This window comes from Camelus bactrianus, chromosome 6 (assembly GCF_048773025.1).
Source record: "Camelus bactrianus isolate YW-2024 breed Bactrian camel chromosome 6, ASM4877302v1, whole genome shotgun sequence".
Lineage (NCBI taxonomy): Eukaryota > Metazoa > Chordata > Mammalia > Artiodactyla > Camelidae > Camelus > Camelus bactrianus.
This window is the reverse complement of record NC_133544.1, coordinates 24,500,814-24,514,192: the sequence shown is the minus strand read 5'-3', so window position 1 is coordinate 24,514,192 and position 13,379 is coordinate 24,500,814. Positions and strand designations below refer to the sequence as shown.

The following is a 13,379-nucleotide window of genomic DNA, read 5'->3' as shown; positions in this document are numbered from 1 at the left end:
GGCAAATGACCTCTCTGGTACATGGTCCTGACCAAAAGCCAATACAAGTATGGAAGGTTAGGGTGCCAGTATGTCCTAAACCCTCCCGATGTACTGTGTAATACAGTGAACCTCATCTTTATGTACTTTACAGGGTAGGGATGGAGGAAAGCACACTGTGTCTCTGTAGTTGTTCTTTCCTAATGGATTTCATATGTCAAAAAAAAAAAAAAAAAAAGGCAGTTGGGGGAGGAAGGAACTTCAGTTTCAGCTATTGCTAGCACTCTGCTTTCAAATCAGGCTGGCTGGATGACTTCCTAAACGAGGCAGCAAAATCTACCATCAAAGCAAGCTGGGATACTGCAGTGTCACATGTCCCTGCCAATTACACTACAGTAAGCTTCTATTTTAGAAAGTAAACTTTAAAGGAAGAGGTACTAGATCTTTAAAATTTTCTCTGGACAGAATTGTGTCTAGTGCCAGTAACCTTCATAATTAGGCTCTCAATAAATGGGTTTTGGGGATTTAAAAATAATAAAATGAGTTGAGTCCTAGACTTATCAGATGGGAGAAGTGATAAGGTAAGGTCTGATGGGGGTAATATCAGTTCAGGCAGATGAAGCCAGCACAACAGATCTGAAATATTAGTAAGATTATTGTCCTGAGAACATCACTTAAATTGTTAGTTTAAAATACTGGAGAAAAAATCACCCAACCTGACCTAGGCAAAGGCAGACAACAAAACTGTATTTGCTGAACAACAGCTGGCACTCACTCTTGTTCCATTTCCTCTGCACCTTCTGCTGAGTGGCTGGGCTAACAGATCAGACCAATTTGATACGAGTTTAAGGCTTTAGCTGTGAAGCTGCAGGACACTAGGCTGAAACAAGTTACATATTAAAAAAATAGCACATATTGCTTTATGCTCTTCTTAATTGTTACAAAGAAAAGGAAGTATCATATAATGGGGCCTTTGGTTGGCCATTTAAAGAAACCTCACAAAGAGACACTGGATATTTAACCCAATATATACATCCCCAGGCAAGTTTAATGAAGTACCCACTTTAAGTTTCACATTTGATGGTAAACGCAATAGAGGACAAGAATGAGCAGTGGCCAAGGTCACAAAGTGGTAGCCTGTGGACTGCTTTGCCCCACAGATATGTTTTATTTGACTGGCATAGCATTAAAAATATAATCCAATATTAAAAATATGGGATATGGAGCTTGTCTTGAAAAACTGGAAATTCTGGAAACCCTGGGCCAGCTATCCTGCATAGCACCAACTGAGTGGGGTTCAGAATCAGTTTCTCCTTCCAGATGGAGTGAGGCACTCAGATCACCACAGCCCTGCTTGGCCTGCTTCCCTTATTTGCCTTGTCTGCCTGGTTTGTAACCCCTAGAGGAGGTTATAAAGGTCACAGACCAGGGGCCTGCAGGGAGAATAAATGTGTGTGGGGGAGGGGAATACCTTCTATAGACACAGAAAGTGTTATTCTTATATTGCTAGAGAAACAGTCAATGTCATAATGTTCCCTTCGATATCAACATGTTTAGGGCTTCATTATATCACGAATATTTATTGGCCTTCAAATTTAGCTTGACTGGCTCTTTGGGAAGAAGTAAGAACCCTTTTTCTATCTTAAGTCTCTTCCTGGATAGCAGAGGATGACAGAGGGTAAAAAATGCTGCTTGTTAATGTCCATGTGTTATACTGCTTTATCCAAGAATCTTCAGTGCAAGTAAAGGCTATAAATTTTAAAGTTCAAAAGGTTAAGCAATGGGAAAAATCTCATGGTGAAACTCACTTCGCTGAAAAGTACGCGGATGCGCTGAGACAGTATTAACAGCAGTATACTGAATGCAGCACAGCATCTTTGGCCAACATTTGCTTTAAGTCATTAATTTTTGCACTTTTCACAGCTACAAAGGAGGTAGCAGAGATGTGATATAGTGTTTTTCTCCCTAATGTTCATTATTCTGTGAGGTTTAGTGATCAGCATGTTTATTTCCACAGTTAATCACTGAAGCAAGAAATGATTTTTGGCTTTGTGGCAGGAAGGAACATGTTTTGTAGTCCTAACTACAGCCTGCTCTGCCCTGACACTATCATGAATAATACTTCTTTGGAGGGCCAGGGATGCTATCTGAAAGAATTTATTTACAGTACATCCTTGCTTCAGAGTTGTTCTATTATAAATGTTTCCAAATATATGGCAAAACCAAATGAAATGTGAGTTTAAGGCTGTTCTTGCTTTAAATTTTAGTGAAATGTTCAGCCAAGAGAAGTCATAACTTGGCTGTGCTATGCCAGGGAGACCAAATGCAGTTCAATCTCTTTGAGGGAAAACAGTTTTACAAACACAAACTGGCATCATCATCTGAAAAAGCTGACTATGACTAAGGAGGTAAGTACAAGATGTGTCCCTTCCTCTTTTAATGACTCATTTTTTTTCCTCCCTCTGCATCTTAAGCATTTTCAAAGTTTTTATGGGAAAAAAGTTGTAGTAGCAGAAATGATTGTTAGCAAGAAAAAAAAACTGGGAAGAAGCAAAGATTATTTTTGTGCAAATGTCCCTTGCATTGTTTCTGCTATAAGACCATCAATTTATTTATATAAAGACTCACTGAATCAAAGATTCGTGAAGGCCTAGAGTCTGGGTTTTTTTTTCCCCAGTGACAAAGGTCCATGCGCAGGCTTACTGAGGCATAGCACTGATTGAGAGTTTAAATGTTTATTTAAAACAGAAATGCCAAACCACTCCACCCTCAACCTTTCAACATCTGGCTAACAATAAGCTAATTCTTCAGCAACAATGTCAGAGCAGAGGAGTAACTCAGGTTATACTATAACTCAAAAGCAATACTACTGGAAAACTTAAAACACCTAGCACTACATAAAAAAGAAAAATAGGACACAATTTAAGAGAATGAGCTAGAGAAAACCATTCAAAGGCATTTCTGATGCTTCACCTTCCACTTTTTATCTGATGTGTGGCTGCCACCTTTGAACTGGTTTCTATTTGCATAGCTTTTTGGTGGGTAAAATCATATGGCTGTCCCAGGCACAATTTGGGAAAGTGCAAATTGTCTCTAAGGCACAGAACTTAGATTCTCAGCCAGATTAACAGCAAACGTAAACTTCTCAAGGGAACATGCTAGAGAAAATGACCCCAGCGTTCCACTGCTAGAGAGTGATTCCCCCTCTGGAGCCAGAGCAGGGCTCTCACCCTCTCTTCAATGCTCACTTTCATCCCACAGTCTCAGCAACGTGCCCATGTTCCTCAGTTCCACGGCAGAGGCAATACTCATGATTAACAACCAAACTGACCCTGCCTCTCAGGCCTGCTGAGATGGTGAGCATGAGGGATACAGGAACGTGAAAGGCCAGTCAGTCCTTAAAAAAAAAAAAAAAAAAAAAAATCAAAGTTGCATTTACATGATGAACCAAAACCCATTGTTAGGGTTTGTAGCAAACCCCCAAGTCCCCAGAACTTGTAACTTTAATCCAGGGTTGGCCCCTTCCCTTATTTTAAGAAAAGGCTTCGGTGATTACATTAGTACCATTGTACTAGGCTTCCCAGAATTGAGAAAACAATGGGAATATCAAACCAAAGAAGATCCCATTGAATAGAGTTGCCCATCCCCAGCTGTGGGGTTTTCCCAGAGCAGCAGCCTTTACACCATCAGTTTTAGGGAAATAGCAAAAATTTCCATTGCACAGGTCCTCCCAAAACATTAAACAGATATCAAACATTCATTTTTTGGTTCCAGAAAATAAAACAAAAATTAATCTAGCTGTTTCTAGGGAGGTAGGATGTGACACTCATTAAGGCAGTTCCTGTGACCCAAGATACTAAAGGAACATTCCAAAGGTTAGAGGTGGAAACACATAGCTCACATCCTTAAGTAGAACCATCAAATGTTTCTAGGATACTTTCTCTCTTCAGGAAAGCTTAGCTTGCTCCTCTCTACAAGGACATGAAGACACATGGATCAGAAGGGAGCTCTCAGCCAAATTCCTCTCACTTGGCAGGTTCCTCTTGTACTATTAGGCTTCAGGGACTACCAGGTTTTGGTGCTGGCTTTGGGCCACTCAAGTAGGAAAGATGATGCATATTCACTGATATGGCTTCATAAAATACCAAAAGGGGAAAAATACTGACTAGACATACAGAAAGGGAGTGGTTGGGGCTGCTGTCAAGATTAGAACCCTAAGAGCCACGAAGGCAGAGGCACAAGAAGCCTTCTTGGGCAGAAGACTCAGTCACTCTAGGCTCTCTTGAAGATACCAAGTAGAGGCATATAAAGGAGGACCTCCCCTCATGGTTTTCTCTTGTCTGTTCCTACTGACTTAATTCTCTGCAAGATGCCTCATCTCTTAGAGGTATCTTCCAAACCTAGGAAATCTCACACTGCACCAGCCTGAAACTCCTGCTGTGTGATGAGGAAGGACCTGCCCTTCTTTCTCTACTCCTCACTGAAGAAATTTCAATCAACCCTCAGAGGAAAAGCAATCTAATCTACTTCTCCTCCTAAAGCATTTAGCTGCACAAAGTAATTGAACTTTCTGAAAACAAGCCCCAGATTGACTCCACCAGACATATTTTCCTGGACTCCGGCTCCTGAGAGGGCTTAGAACACTTTACCACTCTCCAGATGACCCTGGATGGGCCACACTGGTTCCAGCCCACTCCAGCTTTACACTTTAACCTCCTCCACCCAGAGGTGCAATGCCTGGTGTTGAATTCCTAAGGCAGCTTCCAATTCATGGTGAAAATGACAAATGGGATATAAGCTGCTACCAGCAAAATTAAGGTGAGCATTGTGTCTCCTCTTCAAAGGTGGGATCACCAGATGAGGTACAGAGCTGCTGTTGCTATGGCAGTCACTGAGGACAAAGCCAGGGCCACGGGGCCCTTCCATTTTCCAACACAAAACCACTCCTAGATCCTATCTAATAGGCAATGCTACTCTCCAAGTGTACATGGAAAGTGCTTCAGAGCCTCTGCCTTGCGCTCCTTGTCTGCAAGTGAATGAAGCCAGGAAAGCGCTCTCTGCATTCAGTAAGTGTGCTGTGAAGGTCTTTGGATCCCAGTTTCCTGGAGGCTGTTAAGGCTTAGGAGACTAGAGGCTGGGTCGACAGGAGTCTGTTCCCAGGAGGCACCAGGAATCTGAATCTAAGTCAGGCTTTGGATCCATTTCCATCTCTTCCTTTGCTGTCTGAGTTCCTTTGGAATGCATCCCCACCTGTCCAGATAAAACACAGTTCCACATTAACAACACCGCCACCTAGTTACAGCAGTTTAATGCCAATATCTAAGGATGTGTAGCCAACAGTTTTGTGAGAAGCTCATAATACTACCTACCTTAATAATATAGGACCTTAGATAAAGTCTACACCTTTACATTTGCTGCAAGTAGGTAATCAACTATCCTGGTTTATCCAGGACTACAGGATTTTCTAGGATGCAGAACTCTTAGTTTTAAAACTCAAACAGTCCTAGTGAAACAGTCCTCCTGCCTGCTACCTCTGCCAATCACCCTTGCTTCCCTCAAGTATGTAAAATGCTTTCCAAAGTAATTTCATAGACATTATTTCATTTAATCCTTAAAACAATCACACCAGGTGGGTGATACTACTTTATTCTTTTAGGTGAGAACCAGGGCTCACAGAAACCAAGTAATTTGTCCAAACACATAAAGCTGGTAAATGGCAAAGCCAAGGGTTAAACGGTATTTCCCCAATCCTAGTTCACTCTATATACAGTGATACTATGGCTCTTTAAAAACAATGCAAGCAGCATCACCTGTGAAGTATTTTTACCAAAAATGTTTAACTTGAATCTAATCAAGCCTTAAGTCTAACTTTCAGTTTTCAGAAATGACAGGGTGACGTAAGAACAAATTAAGCAACATCTCAAGAAATTAAGACAAATCCAGAATGTGGGACATTCTGTGAAAGCAACTGACTCCATTTCTTCAATAAACCAATGCCATGAAAATTAAAAAAAAAAAAAAAGGCAAGGGGTGGTGGTAGAGGGAATTTTCTATATTAAAAGAAACAAGAAACATAATGTAACAGGGTTCTTGACTGGATTTTGGTCTTGATAAAAACAGTTATAAGGACATTTTTATTGGAAAACTAGGGAAATTTGAGTTCAACTAAGTACTAGATGATAATTGAGGATATTACTGTTATTTTTAATACTGTGTGATAACAGTATTGTGGTTATCCAGGAGAATGAATCTCTTTATTTTGGGATATATGTAACAAAGTATTTAGGGGGGCTATGTCATGACTTTCATAATTTACTTGAAAATGATTTAGCAAAAAAAAGAAAAAGAAAAAAAAATATACATACACCCATATTTTAAATACACAGAGATACATACCTACACATATTTTAAACACACACACACAGACACACATACACATTTGAAACACATACAGCACATGTTAACAAGTGTTGAACTGAGATGGTGGATGTATGGGTGTTCGCTTAACTGTAATGTTTAAAGTTTTTCATAATAAGTAAAAGAAAAAACAAAGGTAACAAAAAAAACAATGGAAGTTAGGTGATGAAAATTATTCAATCCAGGGGTGTGAACAAGGCCAAGGCTTCCAGGATTCATTACAAAAGTTACATCATCAAAAGGTTAAGTACTTGCAAAGGAATAAGTCTATTTTTTTAGTCTTTGGTGTTTTGCTTCTGTGATTCTTCAAAACAGAATCAGAAATCGAATTAATTCTTTTAATGCTCTCACCTGCTGCCCTCCTTCTAACTTCTTGTTCAGCTTCTGCAGTTGGGTAAAAATCTGGAGGTTTTCTTGCTGTAGCTTCTGTTGTTCAGCCAGACACTCCAACACCAGACCCTGTAATCTCTCAACCTCTACCTGCAGAGTGCTGCATGCACAGGAAGGAGGAGTCAAGGGTGTTCCCTTTCCAGCACATGTTCCTGCAGGATTCAGCCGAGGTGGCTAAAAAGAGAGGAGAGAGAGGTCAAAGGAGATTCTGCCCAGATGCTACAGCTAGCTCCCCAATCCAAATGTCCTCTAAGTGCTATCAGATTTTACTTTTAAAGTAACAAGATAAAACACATATACACGTGAAGTAAATGCAAGAGAAACAGAAAATTGCTGGGATTACAACAGAACCCAGCTCTAACATAAGAGAGTCAGAGAACTCTCAATGCCTCAGTCCCTGTTATGCTAAATTAAAAGAATAATCAATCATCTATTTTGGAGGACTTCGTGAAAATTTTTACAGTGCATTGATGACTTCCCATTTAAAATGCTGAAGTGAGGGAAAGCACAATTTGGTTGGGAACAAGTCTTTCTGATCATTGTGAGGACACTGTGATGCAAAGGGTGAATATTCATGAAAAACAGCGGATCACACTTTAGAACAGATTTGAGAAGTGCTGAGTAAACAAGATCACCAAAACAATTCAGAAGGTTACTTGACAGAGGATTTAAAATGTTTACCTTGAAGTTTGAAAGGTTTTATTTCTTCTTCTGGAAAGCTTTTTAATTATCCTAGCTTGGATTTTTCTCCATTCTTCCACTGTACTTTGTTTATAGCAAGGGTCAACAAATGATAGCCTATGGGCCAAATCCGGCCTACTGCCTGTTTTCGTACATAAAGTTTTATTGGAACATAAACATGCCCATTCATTATGTATTATCTATGGCTGCTTTTGTGCTACAATGTCAGTGTTGAGTGGTTGCAAGAGACTGTATGGTCTGCAAAGCCTAAAATAATTACTATGTAGCCCTTTAGATAAAGTTTGATGTCATCTAATTTACAGTTTTATTGAGATATTTACCACAATTTCATTTCTACCAAGGTTAGGTATACACGTGTTGCTTCCTTACTAGACTACAAGTATTATTTCTTACTTATATTTAGTACCTCCAACCTACCCTAGCAGTGTCATGAAAAACTGGATTTGAATTTTGGAATTTCAATTTTGGTACTTCTGAGGCAGAGAGAAAAGAAAGACAATCCTCTGGTGTAGAAAGGTGTGTGCCTGTCAAAAATGTGAATGGGTAGATACTTTCCCATCAGTTTAGCCTTGGGTAGAAGCTTTAAACATTACTAAACAGACAGTATGAGTGATGTAGGGCAGCTGGGAAACCAATGAAGCTGGAGAAGGAGACAGTGAAGCCAAGAGAACCAGGCAGGGTTCACAGCCACTGTTTACCTAGTTGTGATTTAAAGGCAAAAGCTGTTACCCAGGCTCCTGTTGGGGGCTTGTGTTCCAGAGGAGCTTCAGAGGCCACTTTGAGTCCTTGCAGCTCTTCATAGGGCAGAGTATCTTTCTCAGATTGTGAAAAGGCTGCACTTAGGGGAGATGGGCTATCAGGCATAGGGATGAATTCTGCATTTTCCAGCTCCTGTGTATTAAGAGAAAGAATCTCATCAGTTCTGTTTGAGCCATTTTCTTTCACCCAAATTCCCTTTGCTCTCTCTTTCTTTCATTCTATCGAGACATCAGCACCCTCTAGTGGGGCAAGCCAGCTGTGGTTACAACATAGCTCAGCCTACCTGTCAACATCCTGTCATCCCTCCCTCAAGGAGCAATAGTGAAGCGAAATCAAACTCAAATTCAAGAACAGTCTGGAGTATCTGGCATGTTTCCCCAACATACACTTAGTCTACACAGGCTACTCAGTAAGTTGGGAAGCTCTAAGGTGATGGCAGTGAGGCCAACTGCCAGGCTGAAGCTTTAGACAGAACAGTGTGCTGCTTCCTCCACTCATACTCCTGAGCAGCTATCAAGCTTAATCTTATTATAGAGGGAGCTTTAAATCTATGTTTTGTTTTTTTTTTGCGGGGGGGCGGGTGGTGGTGTAAAAATTAAAAAAAAATTCAAACTATAAATGTTGACTGTAGAAAATGAGAAAATATAGATGGGCAAAGGGAGATGACAAAAATCACCAGTAATCCCATCACTCATAGATAACCACTGTTAAAATGATCAGTATGTAGCTTTCATATTGGACATTCTTCTAGACATTACATATTTTCTAAAAGAATGGGTCATACTGCTCAGATATCCCATCCTTTCTTCATAGTCATATGTTATAACCAACTTGCCATACAAATAAATAAACTCCAACATTTTTACTGTCTGCACTCATAAAGCATTTCTCTACTGTAAGGCAATCCAACTGCCCCAATATTCTACTTCTATGAACCACAGTACCAAATCTATAAGCTTAATCTTTGCACACATGTACTGCAAAAACTGCCTTCAAAGAAGTTTGCATTAATTTCCATTCATGTAAGTAATAAAGACATGAGAACATCTTATATCTTTTCTTGTCAGGAAGAAAAAGAATTAGAGATTTGGTGGTTTTGGTTCAAGTAGACAGTAGAAACCTAGATGACTGCTGCAAAGCACTTGAATAGGACATAGGAAACAGTGAGATCCTTTCTAGTCCCCACAGAGGTATCTCTACCAAAGGAATTACCTTTCGAAGCCAGCCAGGACAAGAGCTGCTGGCGCCACTGCTGATCCTCATGGCCTCTGTGGGGCTCACTAAACCTTCCATTCCTCGGTCTGCTTCCATTGTTCCTCGGAAGCCTCCACTTGGATCAGGAGTTTCAGATTCCTGTGGACTGTCCTCCTCTTCTCCCCCACCACCGCCGCCACCTCCTGGGCTAGAATTCTGAACCACTGACAGATACACAGAAAGAAATAGAGAGCTTTGCTCTGCAGCAAGAAAGATTTACCATCTGATAGCCCCACTGACCCCTGGAGAGGTCCCTACAGTTGCATGAAGTGGATTAGCAACAGTAAGTCAGATATTTAGGACTAAATTTTCAGTTTTTACACAAGGGTCTTGTATATCAGTATCTTCATGATAATTTACTTCTACTTTCCAAATGTGCTTATCCCTATGTTCTCAGCAGATTATCAGTGTCTACAGCATTACTGACTACTCACCCCAACCATATCACCCACACCTTAACAGATATATCCAGACTCCAGCATAAAGGTTCATCTTATATACAAAGCTTTTTCACATTTGAGCCAAACACCTCTTAAAGCTACCATATAAGCTTACTATTAATTCCTTTTCTGGGGAAACACCCAAATAGAGAAATCCTCAACCACTCAATTCATTAAATTCTTTAATGACTATTTGTAAGAATTTTAAAAATATGATGGCTGGTTCTTTTAATATCATGCAGCATATTCCAAGTTACCTTTAATTAAGATAAGTGTAGTCAGGAGAAAATGAAACAATTTTAATATGGGCCAAAGAAAATATAACTAAGAAAGTAATTTACCAAAGCTTGAAAAAAAAAAAAAAGCAAGGTATATTCTAAAGTTAAATGTAAGTTTGTTTATGGCCACCAGCTAACCTGGCTTGAGAACTGACTATGCCACACTGGGATCCTACCAAAACAGCAGAACTGTAGATGCCAAAATAAGGTTTGAACCTTGCTTTTTTGTTTTGAATGGATTATAAAAATTATGTTACATTTGATATATACATTAAGACTATTTTTAACACATATGTAAGCTTTGATGCCTAGCAAAATAAACACAGATGAAATCTATTACGTGAAAGTACAATTACTTTCCAATATGGTAGCTACTAAGTAAAATTAAAAATTCAGTTCTTCAGTCACAGGACCCACTTTTCAAGTACTCCACAGCTACATCTGGACAGCACAGAGACAGAACACTTCCACTGCTGCAGAAAGATCTACGGGACGGTGCTGAACTAGGACATAACCTAGATTGCTTTACCTGCCTTGTGAATTCCTTTCTTCTCTGGCCTCCTACTCAGATTTTACTACTTCTGATTAATTTTGTATTTTTCATTTCTTCATAAAAAGAAAACTTAACCACATATTTATGTATCTTTAAGCAATATATTATTTATTTTGCTTGTTTTTGAACTTTACAAAAAGGCATGTAGGCTGCTGTAACTTGCTTTTTACATTTCACATTATGGAAACATTTGTAGATGTTACTCATTTTAACTTATACAATATTCCACTGGATGGTTATACAACATCCAACCAACAAATATGTATTGGGAATTTACCACTTGCCAGGCACCCTTCTAGGCAATGTGGATAAAATTAATGAATAAAAAAGACAAAAATCCCTGCCCTTACAGAGTTACATTTTTGAGCCAATGGACATGTGCTTTTAATCTTACGTTTTTCGTTTAAATACTGTTCCAGCAAAACAAAGCTGTAATAGAACAGCTGTGCTTAGCAAAAAGCATTTTACATTTGTGACAGATATTAATATGCACAAATAGATCCTGAGCAATGGATTACTAAAAGAAACTAATAAAATGTGTGATGTGTGTGTGTATATAAACTAGAGTTCAACAAATCTAAATCAGATTTTCAACTGTCTTTTTGGAGGATTAATTTACTTTCATTCTGGGTCTTCATCTGTTTTGACTCCACAAAATACCAGAATCCAGTTCTGAAACATCAAAGACTACAGGTACTCTAGCCAATGGAAAACCGAAAGGAACACAGATTCAATTTCCTGGCATGGTCCCAAATCAGAGAGAACCATGAAGAAAGCAGCCAAAGGAAAAGTATCAGAGAGCTTTGGCTGATTTTCCTAACCATATTGAAAGTTTAGCCAACTTTTAATTCTGAGGGCCTGTTTTGAAGGACTATCTCTATAGACTGGGAATACTATGGAAGTAGAGGGCAGACAGAACCCATAGCCCCTAGCACAGCAAGAAAAGGAACAGTACGTAAGTCATCACATTGCAATGCTGAGCAAGTCACTTTATTACTTCCATGTGCATGGTGGCAAAGATGTACTCTCCCTCTAACCACAATGTAAAAGTCATAAGTTATTATGAAATCTACCAAAATATGATCCTCCCTCTTGAGCATGGTATTCCTCATTTCCCAGAGATACTTCCTATTTCCTTTTTTGGGAGACTGCACAGAATTCAACTCTAAGACTCACATCTCAGAAAACCACTGGTACTTGAGACACTGCTACTTACCAGTTCCAATGGATAAGCCACTGCTATTGGAACGGATGGTCTTAGAATTCAATACTTTCTCTGAGGAAAAATATTTCAGTATTTAGGTAAGCACTGTGTATAGTTAGAGGCAGAAAAAGTGAGAAGACTAGGATAGGGAGTTAATCTAGGAGATAATTGCTATTATCCCTCACACCAGATATAATTAAATACTGTTTTAGATATAAATATTACAAGCCAAGTGCCACTAGCTACTCTAACTATATTCACAATGTAAAGTAGCAATTCTCCACTTTAACTATTCTTTGGAATCATCTGGGAAGCTTTAGAAACTAACAATGCCTAGGTCCCACCCTAGAGGTTCTGATTTAATTGGTCAGGACAATGGGATTTCTAAAAACTCCTCAAGGGATTCTAATGCGCAGCCAAGGTTGTGAACCACTGACCTAAAACAATGAACTTGTAAACCTTCACACAGGCCTTTATAATTTACTTCATAACAAAGGAATATTTATGCAGAAAGAAGTTACGATTTAGTTTTAGTTTTTCTTTTAAAGGTGTACTGAATGTTTCTCACAAAAGCATGAATACAGATAAACTAGGGAGCAACTAGAAGTAACAAATTCTCTGGCAAGGGTGCAGAGCCTGAAGTTATCATGAGGTGGCAAATGACAGAACTCAAGAAATGCCAATATTCTGTTTCTGCCACTACATATGGTATCAATGACCACTATAAGACTTATAGAAGTAGCTTCTTTGGGATGCAAGAATGTGACCATCAGTAACTTAGGTGTGGTTCTATTCTCTGTCAAAGCCATCCCAACCCACACATATGAAACCCTTACCAACAATGAGAATGGTATGCCAGCCACGGCAAGATAGGTCTGGGACATGATGCAGAGATCCAAAGATGGGCCGAGGCCATGAAGTGCAGATATCAGAGCCATGAGGTCTCTCTGTAGGGGTCATTGCCAGGCGACCATTACCACCATTGCCCCAGGCAAAAATGTGATTATCTAGACAAAAAAATTAAACAGCAAATAGTTTAATTGCACCTTGGCTTCCCAACTCTTTTGGGTCCCCCATCTTTATGTCCTAGAGCTGAAAGACTTTCCACTATGTACAAAACAAGGTAAAGCTATTTATTCCCTTATATAAAGCATAAACAATACCTGACGCCACCTACGTAAACATGACCAGCACTCCTACATACTGCCATCTATTCATTCACTCATTCAACACTTTTGGTCATTCATTTAAATGTTTATTGGGCATCTGCTTCATGACAGGCACTGACTGAGGTGCTAGAAAGAGAGTAGTAAACAAAACAAAGTCATTCCCCTTACGGAACTGACACTCCAGTGGGGAGAGACTGATAAACAAATTATTTCAGGTAGTGACAAGTGCTATGA

At 39.4% G+C, this 13,379-nt stretch overlaps 1 protein-coding gene across 2 annotated transcripts in view; it reads right to left on the bottom strand.

The window, feature by feature from the left end:
* Positions 1 to 2,698: 2,698 nt before the first annotated feature.
* NEK9 (NIMA related kinase 9) overlaps positions 2,699 to 13,379 on the bottom strand; it is a 34,068-nt gene continuing 23,387 nt past the window's right edge. The window contains exons 17-23 of one of the 2 annotated variants that reach the window (XR_006727914.2): positions 12,813 to 12,983; positions 11,989 to 12,048; positions 9,460 to 9,665; positions 8,218 to 8,379; positions 6,748 to 6,960; positions 4,785 to 5,229; positions 2,699 to 3,376 (exon numbers count right to left, since the gene is read on the bottom strand). Coding sequence is in view for 1 of the 2 variants with exons in the window: in XM_010963027.3 (XP_010961329.2) it covers positions 5,107 to 5,229; positions 6,748 to 6,960; positions 8,218 to 8,379; positions 9,460 to 9,665; positions 11,989 to 12,048; positions 12,813 to 12,983 (935 nt within the window). In the remaining variant the exon portion in view is untranslated. Of the gene's footprint in view, positions 5,230 to 6,747; positions 6,961 to 8,217; positions 8,380 to 9,459; positions 9,666 to 11,988; positions 12,049 to 12,812; positions 12,984 to 13,379 lie in introns of both variants that reach the window. The other variant, XM_010963027.3, reaches the window with a different exon arrangement.